Raw genomic sequence first — 20,502 nt, 5'->3', positions numbered from 1 at the left:
ATACCATAAAAGAAAGTTTAAAAGAATAGCGCTATAAAGGAATACTACCTCTGTATGTTATAACGTATTAGTATCAAGTTGATTCTGCTTAAATAAGGCGTAGATTTTAAGTGATAGAGCAACCACTAAGAAACAACTAAAATAGGTATGTTGGAAAAAAGAGAAGAAAAAAAAGGAAATTAAAATCAGAGAAAAAGTACTTGCTAAATTCAAAGGCAAGCAAAAAAAAAAAAAAAAGGAATGGATTGAGTAGATCCGACTGTGGCAATGACATAATACACTAAGTATCCAAAAGATAAGACTTTCTAAATGATTGAAATATACTGTCACTGCCAGAGACACACTTTAAATTCAGAAATACACCTAGACTCAAGTATGGCAAAGGTATATCATGCAAACACAGTGCTAATACCAGACAAAACAGGCTTCAATCAGAATGTTACTACACAGAGAGGAATATTTTGTAACAATAAATCATTGGGAAGACAATTATAAAAAGATAGCACTAAAAACAGGACATGAAAATATATAAAGGAAAACTGATAAAAATAAAATGGTAATGAGTAATTGGAGATCTCAATAGCCCACTTTCAATATGACTTAAGAACTGAGCAAAGAGAAGACTGAACAACACTGTAAGTAAATTTAACCTAATAGGCTAGAACATACAATTCAACAATAGCAGAACATAAATTCATTCCAGTTACACACAGAACATTCTCTAGGACAGACCACAGACTAGGCCATAAAACAAACTGAACAGATTTCCAAAGACTGAAATAATATAAAATATGTTCCTATTATGGCTGGATACAAACTAACCCCCACGGGCTCATGTATTTGAACACCTGGTCTCTACCTGTGGAGGTGCTGTTTTAGGAGGGTGTGGAACCTCACTGGAAGACACATGTCACAGGGGACTAGCAGTGAGAGAGAATAACCCTACTTCCGCCCAAGCCTTCTACTTCTTGGTCTGTGGAGATAGTATCAAGAAGCCTCCCGCCCTGGCATCAGGACCACAAGCCACTCCCATCATCATACTTGCCCTGTGACCAATAGAGACCATTCCTCCCTCAAGTGGCTTTGTGCCTAGCATTTAGTCAACCACTAGAGAAGCAACTACGACAGCAACCTGGGGCCTTTGCTATAATATACTTGACCACGTCTCTCGTAGGCCTTTGGACCTGGTTTGTGAGAAGAATCTGGTAGTTGAGAGAAATCCTGTCATAAACAGAGATGAATAGATGATTCTGGTAGGGGTTTGGAAAATCATAATGCTGACAAAAAAATGTGGACAGTAAAGGCTGGGCTCAGGAGATTTCAAAAAGAACTAACTTCTACCAGCCTTTCTCTTAAGATATACTCCTCAAGTATTACAGTAAAGTATCAGCAGTAAAAAACAATGACATCATGAACTCTGCAGGCAAATGGATGGAACTAGAAAAAACCATCCTGAGTGAGGTAATCCAGATCCAGAAAGACAAACACAGTATGTACTCATTCATAAGTGGATACTCTAGATGTTTACAAAGGATAACCAGGCTCAATTCACAGCCCCAGAAAAGCTACATAACAGAGAGGACCCTAAGAGGGACATACATGGATTGGTCTAGGAAGGGGAAAGAGATAAGATCTCCTGGGTAAGAGTGTGTGTGTGTGTGTGTGTGTGTGTGTGTGTGTGTGTGTGTGTGTGTGTGTGTGTGTGTGTGTGTGTGTGAGATGGGGGAGGCAGTGACGGAGGATGAGAACATGAGGAAACTGAGTATCTTGAAAGAGGGAGCCATTATGGGGTTAGGGAGAAACCTGCTGCTAGGGAAATTCCCAGGAATCCACAGGATGACCCCAGCTAAGACTCCAAGTGGAGAGGGTTCCTGAACTTATCTTCTGTAATCAGACTGATGACTGCCCTAATTGTCATCATAAAACCTTCATCTATGGAAGCAGATGGAAGCAGATGCAGAGACCAAGCACTGGGTCAAGTTGCAGGACTCCAGTCCAAGAGAGGGAGGAAGGAACATATGGGGGTGGGAGGAACCACGGTGGGGAAACCCAAAGACACAGCCAACCCCAGTTAGTGGGAGCTCATGGACTGACGGCTGGGGAACCTGCACAGGACCAAACTAGGCCCTCTGAATGTGGGTGACAGTTGTATGGCTCGGGCAGTTTGTGGGGCCCCTGGCAGTGGGACCAGGATTTATTTATTCCTGGTGCATGAGCTGGCTTTTGGGAGCCCACTCCCTATGGTGAGATGCCTTGCTCAGCCTTGATGCAGGGGAAGGGGCTTGGTCCTGCCTCAACTTGATAGCCAGACTTTGTGGACTCCTCATGGGAAGCCTTACCCTCTCTGAGGGGTGGATGGGGGGGGGGGCGTTGAGGGGAGGTGGTGGGAGAGCAGGAAGAAGAGGAAGGGGAAACTGTGGTTGGTATGTAAAATAAAAAAAAGTAAAAGTCAAAAAAAAATTGTCATCATTGTCTCCTTCCTAGATTCCGGCTTCCAGAGACTCCAAGTTAAACAAGTTAAATAAATATGTTGTGAGGCTGAAGGTTGAATCTAACTTCATTCTTTTAGATGAAATTGCAAGGAACTGAGAATGGTCAAAAATATTTTTTAAAAAGTACTCACACATCTTAATTTTAATATATTTAATTAAAATATATATAAATATGTGGGGGGCAGGTATACAACTGAAGATGATGAGTCTCTCTCTCCCAGAATCTATCAACAGCCATTAGTTTAGAAGCCGGGGATAGAGCTCCCCCCCACTCCGTGGCCCGCCCCTGCCAATCATGGCCAGACTGTCCAAGCCCAGTGCTGCTGAGGTCACGGCTGCGGTAACTATGCCGTGCCTGACACGGCATTTCACAGCCCTTCCTTCTCCCTATCTTCTGACTCCACATTCTCTTGACTACATGTGCTCTTTCACAATTTCATAAATGTATATAACGCATGCCAATTATTCTCACCTCTCTACTCTCTTACCTGATTTTTAAAAAGCGGTTCTTAGAGAAATGAAGGTTTAAAAAGAAAACCCAAGGGACAGATGGTTTCACTGTTGAAAACTGCCAAACACTTCAGTGAGTCCGCCAATTCTTCACAAACTCTCAACAAGGAACTCACTTTTGGAAGTAACTACTACATGATTCTAAGACCATCAAACAAAATAAACTAAATATGAAGTAACATGGGGTCTAACTTCATCACAGGAAAAAATGAAAACAATCACTATTATAATCCAGGATGACTTCACCATAGAAATTAACATTGTAGAATACATTTGGAGTTGTTGGTCACAGAGGTCCCGAAGGCCTCCAAAATAACACAGTTCTTGACAGCCCTGCTGGCTGCCTGCTGGGACTAGAGGATAAGACTGTACCGCAGAAGACACCGCATACCTTGGTTGCCAGACACAGAGCAAGCACGCTGGAACTCTGAACATGCGGTAGGGGAGGCATCAGCAGTCTGATGAGGCTGTGAACCCTTTAACTAACTATAAAACAACCCGTCAGAAAGAGGTGACCACCTGTCAATGGTGCTATGACTGTCATAAAGTCATCTGATTCTGAATCTGTCTTCTCCCTTTTCTCCCTGTGCAGGGTCTGTAACTTCAATATTAGAAGGCTACAATCAATCAATCAATAAAATGAAAAAATAAAACAAAAAAGCACTGCAACCTTCAAATTACCTCTAAGCAATGATAAAAGAAAAAATTCCCTTCGGCCTCCTATAGTTCTCAATTGCTACAGGTCTGCACGTGTGAAAAGGAGTGAAGGGATGCTTAAACAATCTATCACACAAGAAAGAATTAAGGGCAGCAGACACAGTGGCTAACACCTCTAATACCAGCCTGGGAAACTGAGTCAGGAGGATCACAAGTTTAAGACCAGTCAGAACCACACAGTAAGTGCCAGGACAGCCTAGCCTAAAGAGTAAAACCCTGTCCCTTCCCCCCTTCCCACCAAACCAGCTTAAAAGAAAACAATCAAGGGGATGGAGGAGGGAGAAGAGAGAAAAGAACAACAATTATGGACTAAAGAAAGTACATACAAAATGATGCCCAAAAGACCTTCATACAACAATAATGTCAAAATACTATCCATATAGGACCATAGCACTAGCTAAAAAGAAGTCTGAAAAAAACGCTAGGAACCAAGCCAGGCATGGTGGTACATGTCTTAAGTCCCAGAACTCAGGAGACAAAGACAGGTGGATCTCTGTGAGTTTGAGGCCAGACTGGTCTGCAGGGTGAGTTCCAGGACAGAGTTACATAATAAAGAGACTTTGTCTCAAAAATAAGAAGAATATGGTAAGAATCAAGAACAGCAGTGCTGGAGAAACAAGGGGAGTGTACACACACACACACACACACACACACACACACACAGCAAGGGGAGTATTCATGCACACAAACCTACCCACATCCACCTATCCACAACCTACCACTTACAGCACACACACACACACACACACACCACCACCACCCCCAGCTACCACCACTATCATCACAAATAACCAACCTATCATATTTGATATGATCTCTACCATGTCATTAAGAAACATAGTAAAATAACTATCAAAGATCAGAACTTGTGCCTGAATACTTTAAATTATAATTGTTCTTTTGAAGGGAGCAGGCAAAAGCACCTTGTCCTAAGAACTGCTATTTTTATTTCAGACCCCATTTTACCTGTAGGATGAAACGAAGTTCAGGTTCCCAAACTTTAAGGGAGCTTGGAACCTTCAAATAGCTGACCAACCTCCTCATCAGACAAAAGAAACAGTCTGTTATGGCCCTGAGTTCTCTAAAACATCATGACTGTTCCTAAGAACAGAAAGAACAAGGCCAAGCGGTGGTGGCGCACGCCTTTAATCCCAGCACTCAAGGTAGAGGCAGGTGATCTCTGTGAGTTCAAGGTCAGCCTGGTCTACGGAGTTCCAAGACAGCCAAGCTACACAGAGAAACCCTGTCTCGAAAAAAAATAAAACAAAACAAAAAAAGCTTTCTAAAGTATGAATTAAAAAACAGTAAATCATAAAAACTTATTATTCTTTAAAAATATAAAGCATACCTTTCTTTCAAAGACATGATATCACAGTACCACAGATTTTCCCAAAATGAAGTCATTAACCTACATATTTTCCTAACAACTTTACAATTACACCAACCTTCAGATCCCATGATGAAGTGATGGATATCAGGGCCTGTTGACATACGAGGTCCTTGGGAGCTTTTCTCTATTACACCTCTAGGTGTTACCATTTTCATATGAACCACCTGTTTAATACAATACACAGTATAAACTCCAGGCATCTGTTAAATCTGTGTCTGTACTTGTACATATTTTTTTAATAAAACACTACACATTAAATAGGGGACTAAGTGATAAGTTGTGATACTCTTTAGAATTCTCACATCTTTTAGTGATTTCTACACTAAAGATAAGTATAATAATTTCCAACATTTTTCCAACAGTTAGACAAGATAGTAGTATCACGACTTACTCTATTTTTGAGTCTACACTCTTATTAAAGAATTATTAACACTTTGAAATTTTTTATGAGTTCTACTGTAGCCACAAAGACTAAAATACCAGCCTTACTAGAGTTCTCATAAAAGCAATGTAAATTATGAGTTTCAAAAAGATACAATATGTTACAAAGAAATTTAAAAATAAAATATGCTATATAATAACTTAGGTAGTAAGTGTGTAAAATGTACGCAGAATCTTTTCCCCTTTAAAAATCTTTAGAAAAAAGATTAAATTAAATATATACACTTTAGTCGTCTATCAAGTACTTGCTTGACTTATAAAGTTCTTAATAATCTAATGGCAACCCAAAATTATCTTTTCTACAACTGGATTTAGTTTTAATACAAAAAGAAAACTGTGGTTTTTACATTTCTTAGACAGATTAAGAAGCATTTTACAGCGTGTAAAATACTGGACACTGACCAATAAGAGCCGATGTCTCTCGTGAGATGAATCTGACATTTCTATCAACAGAGGCACTAATAAAAACCCTGAGACCTTAAGCTTGAAAAACAAAACAGCTGCCGTCTGTAACCCCAGAAACTGAAATGGAAATAAGAAAATTGCAAGTTCTAGGCCAGCCTGGACTAAATAGTAAGACCATGTAGGAAAATGTCAAGTTAAATAAATAAGATATTATCGAACACCGAAGATTTAAAGAAAAAAAAAAAACAACTCACATTTATAAACAACCTGCTATACATGAGACCTGCGAAAATTTCATTTTATGTCTTTTAACCATATAATAATCCTAATACAATTATTGTATTTTACAAAAAAGAACACTGAAGCTGGGGAAAGTAAACCAATTTGGCCCCAGAAAAGCTACAAATGCAACAAATGGCACCCAACACTTAATCCGGCACCCCTGCTACAGCACTCTCATGCTCCCAGAAGCCTGGCACACGTTAGATAAGACAACCTATAGGACTGCTCATAGAACGTTCCAACATGGTTCTTAACTGCAGACAGAAAAGTCCATGTAAAATCTCCGAAAGCAAGAATAACAACAATATCACCTTAAAAAAAGACGATGACTAAACTCGATTGATAGACTTGTAAAATATTTGCATATTTTATAAGTTAGATACTATGAAACAACTACAAATCTTATATCTTAAATACTAATCACTTTAAAAAGGACATCCTTAAACATGATCACAGTTTTATCTTTTAATGCTTCTACTATACACAATCAGTATTACTGTAATCAAAAGGAGTGCATTTTGGAGAGATTTACCATTCAATCCTTAATATTTATTTATCCGTTTATTTAGGCTTTTAGAGACAGGCTTCTCTGTGTAACAGAGCCCTGGCTGTCCTGGAACTCAGTGTGTAGACCAGGCTGGCCTCGAACTCACAGCGACCCACCTGCCTCTGCCTCCTGAATTCTGAGATTAAAGGTGAAAAGCCACCACACCCAGCCCAATCCTTAATTTTTAAAGGCTTGTATTGTACTTTCTAAATACTGATCATTAGACAGGAACTAGAAATACATTTACCAGGTCCTCAATATTGCCATAGATATTCTTCTTCATGCCTGATGCTCGGGTGGATATCCATCCTCCCACAGTGCTGAATTCCAGGGAGTCTGGTTCATGACCTGTACAATAACCACTTTCTTTAAGCTGAAAAGCAAAAATGTAAAATTTTACTAGCAAAAATGGTCCCATTTCACACAGCATTCAACACATTTACTCCTCCCATTGGTTTCTAGCATTTTTGACCCATTAAACCTGTAAAGAAAACTTTTTTTTTTCCTACTGAAAAACCTTCATAAAACTGAAAAAGTATGGGCAAAAACCACTACTCTTCACATTATTTTGTTTTTAAAGCCAGCTGACCCTTCCTTGTGCCCCAAGCCCTTGAAGAGACACTTTAAATACTTATGGAGATCAGATTACACTTAAATACCTGCCAACTTCACCTAACACTTTCAATAAATAAAGCACTTCATCTTTCTTTCTCCCCTACCCTAACATAATATGCAGCAGGCCTCCAGGAAATCTGAGCAAATTGCCTGTACTTAATTCTCTCAAGGAGTCGTGTGTTTTAATGTACAGCCATCTGGCTAGGCTTCCCAAATGCAATGCCATCATTTACTTGTGATGTGGACCAAGCATTCCTGTACATTAAACAGTCACTTGTTTCTCATTTTTCTATATTAGCTTGGCTTCACCATCTGTACAGCACCTGAGGTTGAATGGATGCCCTTTACTGCAACAACACCAAAGCCATTCCACTAAAATGACTTTCAAGTCTCAGCCATCTCCTGTCAAACGGCACAGACACCACCATCTGTACAGTCACTGCTGCCCGCACATCAATCTGTGCTGACCATGTGATAGTCATCCAGTGCAGCAACTGCTTTATTTCTCAAGTAAGTCATGCAGAGATGTAGAGTATGTCCGCAATGTTTGTGCCCATGTATCAAATGTAAGGATAGCATGAAAGTTGTAATCCAAAAAGTGTAAGCCCAGTAGCTTAAATATAAGTTAGGTTTCACATGCTAGCAACCCAAATTATATTTTCTGATTCTAGGAACATAGAATTGAAAGAACATCACTTGTCACTTTTTTCACTAAATATTCAATATATTTAAAGAGGTTAATAACCAATCACAAATAAGCAAGGTTAAAATGAAAATTATCAGTCTATTAGATTTCCTCTATAGCTCCATCTTCAAATAATCTAAATTATTATTTTCTCAATTTTACTAAATTAGAAGAAAAAATTATGACTCCCTAAGATATGCTAGCATCTAAGCCAGGGTTTGTTTTGTCACCCGATGATGATGCTTCTGGTCCATTCAGTGTCAAACGGTACACTTTTGATGACAGCAATTTATTCTATGACACCTACACCTCACTGAAACTATTAGAGAAATAAAACAAAAATATATGACTCATAATTTGAAAAGCTTACTGGCCTGCTCTCCATGGCTTGCTCAGTCTGCTTTCTTATAAAACTCAGAACCACTAGCCAGGGGTGGCCCCACCCACAATGGGCTGGACCCTCCCCCATCAATCACTAAATAAGAAAATGACCAGTGGGCTTGAGGTTCTCATCTCTCAAATAACTCTAGGCTGTGACAAATTGACATAAAAATAGCCAGCATGGGTGGCCAGACTGTTATGACACTATTCCTGAAAATTTAATGGATATTTAAGTTTATGAAACTTCAGAGTTAAAATTCTCCTCTAATATTAAAGGGTAGCGGTCTAGCCCTATATAGTATAATGTGGTACTAGAGTTAGAAAATAAATCATGTATAAAAATAATCCATAGTACGATTGAATATGACATAGATTTATTATTTATTTTTATCATTTATCAATATTCTGTGATATATAAAGATACTATGTGATACTGATTCTCCCATAAATTTAGCAGCCATGTTAGAAAAGGAAAGTTTCTTAGAAAAGTAATTTCTGTGCATTGGGCCTTGGATATAAATATGAAGTCCAAGGAATGTAACACAGACCTAGGGGTGGGGGGGCTACAAAATGAGCAATATTTGAGAGACAACTACACACTTTATCACTAAAACTTCAGCTTTTATAATGCTAAGTTTGCGATTCCTATCACACAACCAAGGAGAGAAGAGCAGGAACTGGATATGGTCGTCTACAGTTGGGAACAAACATCTACAGTGAGGACAAGTCTGGAAATCTTCAGCTGCAAAAGGAATAAAATTCAGTCTACCTGAGTGAAGTAAATAATATTTGATGGAAATTAATAGAGTGAAGTTCTAAATGTGTTACATTATTAGCATCCTTCATTCTAGTAAAAACCCTGGGAGGTAATACTATCACTATTTCACAGACAGAGTCTGAAGCCTGTCCAAGGTCACACAGCTAAGAACTGTATCTGAAGTCTAAAGGAAGAGCTGGAAGCTATGTGAAATCACAACAAAACAAGATTCTATAAAATCATTAGTGATGTTATCTCTGGAAAGAAAAAACTTAAGCACACATATCCCCAGACTATTAGATAAAAAAGTAACCAGAGACTTATTAAATCCCTAAGGAAACTCCAAAATCCGTAAGTGGCATGTCAGTGATGTACCTTAACATTTAAGCATATTAAAAACCAATGTTGGCCGGTCAGCTGTGGCACACGCCTTTAATCCCAGCACTTGGGAGGCAGAGCAGGCGGATCTCTGTGAGTTTGAGGCCAGCCTGGTCTACAGAGTGAGATCCAGAACAGGTACCAAAACTACACAGAGAAACCCTGTCTCGAAAAACCAAAAAAGAAAACAAAAGCCAATGTACTGAGCAGGACACTTTAAGCTGGCCGTCTCAGCTGAGGGATAAACTAAGGGGCACAGGAGCTTAACGAGGAGGGATCTGATGGAGATGGCTGCAGGCACAACCCTGACAGCCACTGCAGCCCAGCAGGTTCTGTGGCGCCAGGACAGAAACAAACTAGCAGGGACAATCTCAGAAGCACCTACTGGAGAGAAATGTCATTTACATTTCAAGGAGATGTGTTCCTTGAATTTTAATTGTAACCTTTAAAAAAGAAGAAAATGTAGAAAGGTTAAAATACTATATCAAATGCTATCATAAAGGCTATAAAACTGGAGGCCTAAGAGGTCATTCTTTGTTAGTAAAGAAAGTGGCTGTCGATAATGTCTCTCATTCAAGCTAATGGAGGACTAATCCAGGGCCTTCTGGGTGTTTTTCACTGAATATGATCAAAGTTCATTAGAAACTGTAACAATTAATAAATCCTTTGTCTTCACTCTATAAAGCCTTGACTTACTTGAAGATCTCTGACAACACCTCAACAAATCTGCTCGATTTTAAGTAAGTTAATTACTTTTTAGCTCCTGGAGACAAGCTGCCTAAGCTGGGCAGGTACTGCTATTTGCTAGCTGTTGAACTTTTCCAAATATAATTTCACTAAAAACTACTCATAAGTGAAATTTTTCAATACTTCAAAAATCTTTTAGTATTGTAATAAATTTTTCAAGAACTAGTCACAAGTAGACCAGATTTAATCATTTCAAAAAAAGGGGTGGGGGGAAACAAACAATTAAATTACAATTATTAACCATACATTTTCTGTATCATATTAAAGGTTCAGGGACAAACTATAATCTAGTTTGAACAAAGTGATTAGTGTGTCACCAACAAATCACAATTCCTAATTTTTGTTTATAAAAAGCTGGGTTACAATCATCTTGACCATGTTTGGGGAAGTTTAAAGAATTAATTTTAAATTTTGGGGGGCATCATTTATTTTATATGTATGTGTGCTTTGTCTGCATATACAGTCTGTGCACCACATACATGCACTGCCCTTGGAGGCCAGAAAAGGGTGATGGATGCCCTGGCACTGGAGTTGCCAAGGGTTGTAAGTTGCCATGTAGGTGCTGGGAACTGAACCCAGATCTTCGGGAATGGCAGTCGGTGCTCTTAAACTCTGAGCCATCTCTCTAGCCTCCGTGAATGAATTCATTTTAATAACTACCTGCTTAGAACCCATAAACAGCAAATCTTAAAATTCATTCAAATACTGAGAAAGAACATAAAGACTAAGGGTCCCCAAAGCAACAGCTACCCTTCACGCTCCTGCACACACTTCTTCCTCAGGGTTGGTCTCTTCACCTGACCTCCTTTCTGCTAACTCTGACTCATCCTTGAGCTCATTTTATTTTATTAATTTTTAAAGTTATATACCAAGTAATGAATTTCATTATGGCAATTTTATACATAATTTGTTCTCACTCATTGCCTTCTATTTAAGTCTCATTTTAAATGTCAAACCTATAATGATACATAATTGTCTAAGCTCTTCCTACCTGGTCTCATTTGATAACACGACTTAGTCTTACTTATCCTGAATCATTCATTGTCTACATTGTCTATTCTCCAATCTTCTTTTTTTTTTTTTTTTTTTTTTTTTTTTTTTTTTGAGGCAGAGTTTCTTTCTGTGTAGTTTTGTGCCTTTCCTGGATCTAGCTCTGTAGACCAGGCTGGCCTCGAACTCAGAAAGATCCGCCTGCCTCTGCCTCCCGAGTGCTGGGATTAAAGGCGTGCACCACCACCGCCCGGCCCCAATCTTCTATCCTCAACGTAAGCCCCCTGAGGGTAGGGATAGTGTCTCTCCTTCACTACTATATTCTCAGTTCTAGCTCAACCTGCAACAAAAACTAAGCAGATTCACTGATTGGCCAATGTATTGTGAAAGGCACTTCCTTCAGACAGAGAATAGAGCTGTTTAAAGAGATAACATACCTGTCTTTCCAACTCTTGTCCTGTTATCCCAGCCTCTACGTGAGCTGTCAGATTGTTCTCATCAACCCAGAGAATCCGGTTCTGTTACAAAGGAAGAGAGGTCTCATTCCTTTGAGCCATTAACATTATTAGGAAATACCTAACTTCCAAATTCAAAGCTTCAGTACAAGGTAGTAATCAGGAAGTAAGGAAAGCAAGCCCCCCTTATCCTTACTCTATGCCATGATGTTGTAACAGGAGCAGTACGTGATGCAGGTGCTGGAACAGAAACACACACTCCATCATTGTGCAGACATTAAACTAAATGTGATGGCTCAGCTTAGACAAGTAACTGTCTAGTCTAAGGGAGTCCTCAATTGTAAAGTGTAGACAGTAGTGGTGTATATTAACAGGGTTGCTAAAGAAATAAATAGGATAGTCCACATAAAAAACAGTATACAGGAAACATCTATTTGCATTGCTGCTAACATAACAATCATATCTACAAATCAGAAAATGAGAGAGGAAAAAAAAAACACCTGCTAAGATATTTAAATATAATGCACAGCATCTCTGCGCTTAAACAAAACACATTATTCCATCTCATGCTCTGAAAAAGGAACTGAGCCAGGATGGTGGTGTACACCTGTATTTCCAGAGGTACACAGGAGGATCAGGAGTTCAAGATCATCTGCAACTACCCAGAAATCCAAGAACATTCTAAAGCCTATTCCAGAATAGGCTGTCATTTCTTCCTCTCCAGAATGAAAAGAAAGAATGACGGGGAGTGCTACAATGCAATCATGAGGCAGTTACTATCAAGTTCAGTCACTGCCTCTCCCAATACTATACAACGTTAAGAAGCCTAACAAAGTCATAGATGTGCTAACTGCTGATTTAACCATTACCACAGTAAACATGTATCAAAATAATCCCAAAGCATGTACAATTGTGTGTTGGTTTTTAAGTAAATAAAATGAATTTTATAGAGCACACTGCCATCTCTCTATAAAATAAGCTTCCTATGGAGGACAGGGAGGCAAGGAAAGAGGGGAGGAGGAGACAAGAGGAAAGGAGGAAGAAATCTAACTAGACTACATCCCAGGGCCGAGAAGAAAAGTTAAGTGACACCAAGGAAGAGCAGCAGATGAATTCAAACTGTGTCATGCCATACTATAAACAGCCTAGTTTCTTCCAAAGTCAGTAATGATGGGAAAAGGGAAAGTACACTTTCAGATAAAAAGAGAAACAACCCAAGTTAACAAGGCCCTTTTCTAGAGTCCCATTAGAACTAACCAACTATCATAAAGATACCTTCAAAAATAGGTGTGGACTATTGATTTTGTAAAAAATACAATAGTTACATGAAAAAATAACCTTTTTTAAAAAGAGACAAAACAGATACAAAGTAGCATATCAAGATTTGTTTTTAAAAGTCCTAGAAAATCAAAGAGAACAAATGAAACAAAACCTTAGTAACTATTCACTCTAGGCATAGGCATATTGTTGCCTTTACCTTGCTGTTCAAAGAAGATTCAAATTAAAAAGTTCACACAAAGTCGCTATGACTACAGATGTCTGAAGGTAAAATTCAAGCCAGATTAAAGCCTTAACTCTGCAAGCTTTCGGACCTTATAAAAACCAGCTCTTCCACTCCTCACCAGCAAATGCGCACGAGCATTGGGTTAAGTCTGGGAGGCAAGTAGGTATGCATTACTGAAATTACTTATAACTAATAATAATTTCTTTACAATAATAGACATCAAGTTATCTACTGTCTTAAGCTTCAAAATCTTGCTTCTCAAATGATCAATTTACATGCTAATTTGGCAGTACAGTATCAAGATCTGTACCTTAGAACTAGGGAACTTAGCTTCTGATTACCTGATCATGAAGCTAAAATACAGAATTAAGAAAATGATGTTTTAAATAGAAAACAACCCAAATATATCTTAGAATATCACATACCATTTGTGAAGTGTCCAGAGAAATTATTGTTCTTGTCTCATCTGCAGGACACATCAAGCCATATGACACACTTGTTCCTCCTGTCAAAACAGGAAACAAAAAATATGTTTAAACAGTTTGCTTCCGCTACATTTCTGGAAGAAATCCCTAGTACAGAGAACACAAATGGGCCTGCGAGCACTGACTCCTATTTCTACTTTGCAAAAGCTAACACACTGAAAACAAACTCACCTTTACTTTATGCTGAATGCCAAATGCAGACTACTATGGAACTGAAAGCAATGGGCTTTGGCTCCATCCCTGGGCATGACACACTCATGGAAAGCCCTAGCAATTTGTAGAACTCCAAAAACATAATTAGCAAAGATCTAAGCTAATGATCACCGAGGAGAGGTAGCTTAAAAGAAAAAAGACAAGTCCTGAACACAATCCTAGAAGCACAACCAACTGCTTACTACCATAATTACATGATTGCCTTTCTGTTAAAGAACAGTCTTACACAAAAAGCTTTAATAAAATACAAAGCTAAATGCCCAGATCATGATATTTTAAAACAAATTTTCATATTCTTCGGTGAGAAGTGATGGTAAATAGGATAAATAATATGCAGAATTATTTTAAAAATGTACTCCTATTTCCCTCTTAACATAATTTGTCAAAGAAGAAATGCTTTCTTAACAAAGAATAATACAACATTTTAAGTTTTAACTACATCTGTATCATCCCATATAAAATACCATTTTAGTTGCTATTTCCATACAGTCTGTGTGGAGAAGAAACCTCTGGAATTCAATTTCCAGAAGAAGTAATCTGTACGCATCAGTTTAATTTCACCAGACAAGATTGTCAGTCGCAAATATAGCACCTGAAGTTGGTAACAAGCACTTGCTTATAACATCATTTGCAATAAAAGAAAAAGTCATAGTAAGTAACACTGTGGTACCTTTGTTCACTAACTAAAAGGACAGTATCAGCTGGGGAGGAAGTCTGGACTCCTAGGGTTGCTGAGGTCTAATTTCCATTCACCAATGCCAATACAGTGAGAGTGAAGGTAATTTCCTCTGGCTTATTTATTAAAATCATGCAGTCAACAATAACAACAAAAACTCCAAGATCAATTTACTTAAAGATAAAAAGTAATGCTAACTTTCTGTAATCCGAGGCACTGACCATCGGTGCACTGGTGAACTTTTAATTCTTAGTGTTCCATAATCACTCTGTTGCTCCAAAGCTGACATTGGGCACATTTATATTTTTGCCTTACAAAAATAAAATAATTCCCACAGACATACAGGTTTAAAAAAATTACTAAACATTTTCTTATTTAGAATTAAAACAGCTCAGGCAGTTTAGGGAGACCTACTTACAACACAAAAGATCACTAAGAGCCAATTGTTTACAATAACTATATTATAATCACAATGTTTGTTTTCAAGAGAATATAATTAAATATATAAATATTTTAAACAGAACAAATTTAAACATATTAAAATTGAAAAACACAATACGTACCACCAATTGGTATGATACAAAGGTTGTATTTGCATGCTAGGTTCACAATCTTAACTACTTCATCATGACACGCTGTTGAAAAAGGGAAAATGTATTAACTATAGGCACATAAATAAAATCTTCATATTCTTACAAACTAAGGGTCCACAAAGTTCTTGAGCATGTGAACTTTTTCCTTATTTACTCATACCATGTTAAATGGCTATATTCAAATGACAGGTTCTTTTCAAATATATTTTTAACAATTTTAGACTTTAAAAAATTGCATTAAGCCGGGCAGTGGTGGCACACGCCTTTAATCCCAGCACTCAGAGGCAGAGCCAGGTGGATCTCTGTGAGTTCGAAGCCAGACTGGTCCACAGAGCGAGATTCAGGACAGGCACTAAAACTACACAGAGAAACCCTGTCTCGAAAAACAAAACAAAACAAAAATTGCATTAAAAAAGTCTTTCATGTCATATTCTCAAACATTAACATCTCAAACAAAGAAAATCTAATTATCAAAATCAATCAATTAACATCGACAAAAAACAACCTATAGCCCTTCCTCCAGAACCCCACCAACATTCCTTTTCGGATCAGGGTCAAGGCTGGAATCACACACTGTTCTAGTTGTGATGCCTTGTTAGTCTTCTCTAAATAGACAGTTCCTTATCTGTCTTTGACTTTCAAGACAATGGCACTTGTGGGAAACTTTAGGCAGTTATTTTAAGGAAATCTCTGAGTCTGCATGCTTCCCTAAGATTGAATAGAGACTCAACAGTTGGTGGGCGTCTCACAGGAGTAAAGCTATGCCTTTCTCAGCATCGGTATAACAAGATGTGTCTCGTTTCCGGTAATCCTAATGGGATCATTTGGTTAGGTAGGTACTATCAGCTAACCCTAGCGGAAGGATGTTTTATTTCCTGTTGAAGTCAGTAACTATATATACTAAGACTATGTAAACAGTGTATTTCTCATACTTTCACCCACTAACTTTAGCACTATTGTTTCTTTATTCATAAACAAATACTAAAATCTTACCAAAATAGAGCAGCACATGAATTCCTTCCCTTCGTATATAACTAACGCTATCTAAATAACAAAAAACTAACTGTGGATGACTATATGCCAAGCAAGATGGTACTACTCCAGCGTCCTTGGCACTGGGGCAGGAGTGAGGTTTTAAGGAGGGAGCAACATGGCAGAGATTTCTTAAGATCAGTTGCAGGACACTGGATCACATGAAAGACAAAGTTTGAGGAAAGGAAAAGGAAAAATTATAATATTAACTGCTAATATCCTGAAAGAGAAAGAAGGATGTTAGGAAAAACAGACAAACTGACATATACTTATGTAAGCAAAGGTCTTGTTTTACAAATGTTACAAATACCTATCTCAGTTTGCATAAAGCTAGAAATACTTAGACTTTGTATAATAGTTTCTTTGTGGGTTGGAAACCCAGGGCCTTAAAATGCTAACCACATACTCTACCATGAAACTGTAGGGCCACTTCAATTTTTAATCAAAATCTATTTTTAGACTTTCAGATTAAGCTTATACAGTTTACTATTAGTAGTTTAAAAGATAATATATGAGGGTTAGGAATGGCACTTGCTTTGCAAACATAAAGACCTAAGACCAATTCTCTAGTACCTACATAAAAAGCCAGGCATGGATGCATTTGCCTCTAACTCCAGCACTGGGCAGGTGGGAGACAAAGGTAGGTGGATCCTGAGAGCTCAGTAACCAGCCAGCCTAGCAGACAAGAGGAGTTTCTGGTCCAGGGAGAAATCTTCTCTCAGGGCAGTAAGAGAGAGACAGAACAATACCCATCGGTCCTGCCCTGGCTTCTGCACACATGTGCACAGGTATACACACATACATTCACCATTCTGCACACCATAGACAGAGAGGAGAGGGAGGGGACAGAAAGAGAGACAAAGAGTGAGGAACAGAATAAGAATAATGAAAGAATACCAGAAGGTGTCTGTTGAAAAAAATTAAAGCCAGGCATGGTGGTGCATGCCTTTAACCCCAGCATTCACCTGGGAGGCAGAGAGAGGCAGGCAGATCTCTAAATTCGAGGCCAGCCTGGTCTACAGGGTGAGTTCCAGGAAAGCCAGGGCTACACAGTGAAACTGTCTCAAAAAAGTGGGGGAAAATCTTAAGGCAGTATGTCTTCTGTGGGTGTCACTTAGTGAAGAGCCTTCCTGGCCTGTGTTACCAGAAACAGCACTCCCTTGTCTCCCGCCCACCCCTTTACATGGTATCTGCTTTTACAGTTCTCTGAAATAGTCAGCACTATCCAGTATATTATCTACTTACTTTCTTCCTTCACTATATCCCACCGCACTTGAAAACAGGGATTTTTCTTCTCAACTTTTTTTTATCCTCGGTACCTAGCTGAGGTATGTAGCAAACTGAAAATATTGCACAGATACTTAGTAAGTGGAAAATTTGCTTTGGGACTTCGTTTTTTGATACAGGCTGATCTTAAGCTCACAATATAGTCAAAGATGAACTGGAATTCCTGGTCTCCTTGCCTCAAAACTCCCAAGTGCTGGGATTACAAGGATACATGATATCTAGCTTAAGTAAGGTTACAATTTTTTTTTAATTTTCAATTTTATTTCATGTGTATGAGTGTTTGGCCTGTGTGTATGTCTGTATATCATGTGTATGCAGTGCCTGCGGAAGACAGAAAAGGTGTTGGATCTCCTGCAACTGGAGTTAACAGATGGTATAAGCTGCCATGTGGATGCTGGGAATAGAGTCTGGGTCCTCTGGAAGAGCAGTCAGTGTTTTTAACCATTGAAGCATCTCTCCAGCCCCAATTTAAAAAAAAAATTAATATTGTTGTTGTTGTTGTTGTTGTTGGTGGTGGTGGTGGTGGTGGTGGTGGTGGTGGTGGTGTATGTGTGTATTGATGGGGAGTACATGTGTAGAGGTTAGAGGACAACTCTGTGGAGTTGGTTTTCTTCTTCCTCCTTTATGTAAGTTCCAGGATCAAATTCAGGAGATTAAACTGAGGTTGTCATGTTTATAAGTCAAGCACCATTACCTGCTGAGCCTTCTCACTAGCCTCCAAAGTTAATTTTTGGGTTTTATAATCATACACCAGTGGAAACCTGGGTTACAGAAGTGCATGGAAACAAAAGACATCTGCACTATTTGACATTCACAATGGTAAAAAGCCCTGCCTGATGGGCCCTTGCCTGATCGCAAATCAGTAAAGTTCCACACAGTATAATTAAGATTCAGATTAAACAGATTTAAAGACAACATCAATAGATTTCATAGGTGTGTATGCATGTATGTGCATGTGTGGAACTCCAGACTACAACAGGAAACAACCATCTCCACATCTTGGAACAGCCTTAAGACTGCCACCACGCCTCACAATGCATTGCTACACACTGCAACGTTCTCTCAAAACTTGTCCTCATTCAAAGGAAAACTAGGTTTCATTATCAGTAAGAAAGTCACATAATTAAAGAAATTCTTCAGAGAACTGATAACGTGTTTGGAAACAAACTATACTAAAATGATATAAAGAGTTAAAACAACTTACTTGGCCAAACAACTATATCAGGAATCCGCTCCAACATCCCTTCCCTGAGCAAAAATATCTCATGAAGACAATGACCTGTTTTGTGATTTAAAAAGAAAAATGCAAAACAATTTAATTTACAGGAAGCTTCTACATAAAGACAGAAAGCCAATGTGAGCAGTCCCAGCGTGAGCAGCCCTAGTGTGAGGAGCCCCAGTGTGAGGAGCCCCAGTGTAACCAGCACAAATGTGAGCAGCCCGAGTGTGAGGAGCACCAACATGAGCAGTCACAAATGTGAGCAGCCCTAGTGTGAATAGCACCAACATGAGCAGTCCATGTGAACAGCACCAGCATGAGCAATGCCAGTGTGAGCAGCACCAGTGTGAATAGCCCCAGTCTAAGCAACCTACCGTGGGCTCTGAACACTCGATCATCTGCTTCCTGTGAGTAGGAAATACTAGTTTCTTTAAGTTCCTGAAGGAAATCTTCATTGACAATAGAAGGAGGTGCTTCACTAGGATTTAAGGATGCCTAAAAAATAAAATTGGTTTCTTTGACTTATTTCCAAATAATAAATTTTTATCCCCTCTGCTTGGAGAATGATTGTAAGATGTAGATTTTTTTTTAACATTCAACATATGATAAATACATAGGAAAGTATCAATAGAGTCCAACTTGGTAACAGTAGCAAAGGACAAATCATTGGTTAATTATCTCATCTGTGTAACAGGGAGACTATGCTTTCTCTTTGTTTCTATTGTTCCCTTTGTAATTGACAATGAAGACTGCAATCAACAACAGAGAAGACAAGGAAGCCTCAAACCTTCGGTTTAGACTAAAGATACTAGGTGTGTTTTATATCGAAAATTTTCACCTGTAGATAAAATTTTCTATCTCTTACTCTTTAATGGCCATTTTTAAATGTTGCACAGAAACTCTTATACTCAGTAATAAAACTATTATTATTGGGCAGTTTAAAAATGCATCACTTGGGGGTGGAGAGAAGGCTCAGCAATTAAGAGCACTTGACTGCTTTTTCCGAAGTCCTGAGTTCAGTTCCCAGCAGCCACATGGTGGCTCACAACCATCTGTGATGGGATCAGATTCCTTCTTCTGATGTGCATGAAGGCAGAGCACTCATATACATAAAATACATGAATAAAAAGGCATGACTTAATTATAAACTTGGTACTCAATTTCAGCTAGTATCTTGAAGCCCAATCTTCAACTGTAAAGTTAAAACCACACAGTGTATATCATTCAACTTTCATGAGCCTTGGTTTCCACACATGTTAATAAGATTAACAACCAAATGTGCACAACTACTATATGGAAAGCAGATCAAGTAAACTAATTTTTGTGAAAAGCACCTAAGAGCATATCAAACATATAAAATTGAATATAAAGAAAATTAATATAGTATTTGAGATAAAGATATATAAGAAAATGTAAACAAAAAAAGTCTGGTATTTCTATACTTTCTTAGTCTGTTAAGGTACTGTATTCATTCAGATAAGTATTTTTACTCAAAAAAGCCAGGCACTGATCTAAATACCATGGAAACAGCAATTAGAGTTAATGGGGATGAGGTGGGGTGGTCTTGCCTTCATAAAAGTTATCCTATAGTTACTAAAAGGAAATAACCAAGAGAATTCCAACAAACAGCTGGCCGGCATCTTAGATTACTAAAAAAAGAGCTGCAGTTACAAACTGTTGTACGCCATCATGTGGGCTCTG

At 38.4% G+C, this 20,502-nt stretch overlaps 1 protein-coding gene across 1 annotated transcript in view; it reads right to left on the bottom strand.

Moving 5' to 3' along the window:
- The window catches only part of Agps (alkylglycerone phosphate synthase), a 105,148-nt gene that overhangs the window by 58,016 nt on the left and 26,630 nt on the right, over positions 1-20,502 (bottom strand). The window contains exons 4-10 of the mRNA XM_028880606.1: positions 19,176-19,296; positions 18,787-18,861; positions 15,234-15,305; positions 13,722-13,801; positions 11,775-11,855; positions 7,032-7,157; positions 5,165-5,273 (exon numbers count right to left, since the gene is read on the bottom strand). Of these exons, the coding sequence (XP_028736439.1) occupies positions 5,165-5,273; positions 7,032-7,157; positions 11,775-11,855; positions 13,722-13,801; positions 15,234-15,305; positions 18,787-18,861; positions 19,176-19,296 (664 nt within the window). The remainder of the gene's footprint in view (positions 1-5,164; positions 5,274-7,031; positions 7,158-11,774; positions 11,856-13,721; positions 13,802-15,233; positions 15,306-18,786; positions 18,862-19,175; positions 19,297-20,502) is intronic.

This window comes from Peromyscus leucopus, chromosome 4 (assembly GCF_004664715.2).
Source record: "Peromyscus leucopus breed LL Stock chromosome 4, UCI_PerLeu_2.1, whole genome shotgun sequence".
In the NCBI taxonomy this organism is placed as follows: domain Eukaryota; kingdom Metazoa; phylum Chordata; class Mammalia; order Rodentia; family Cricetidae; genus Peromyscus; species Peromyscus leucopus.
The sequence above is the reverse complement of the archived record's forward strand: the minus strand, read 5'-3'. Positions and strand labels throughout refer to the sequence as shown.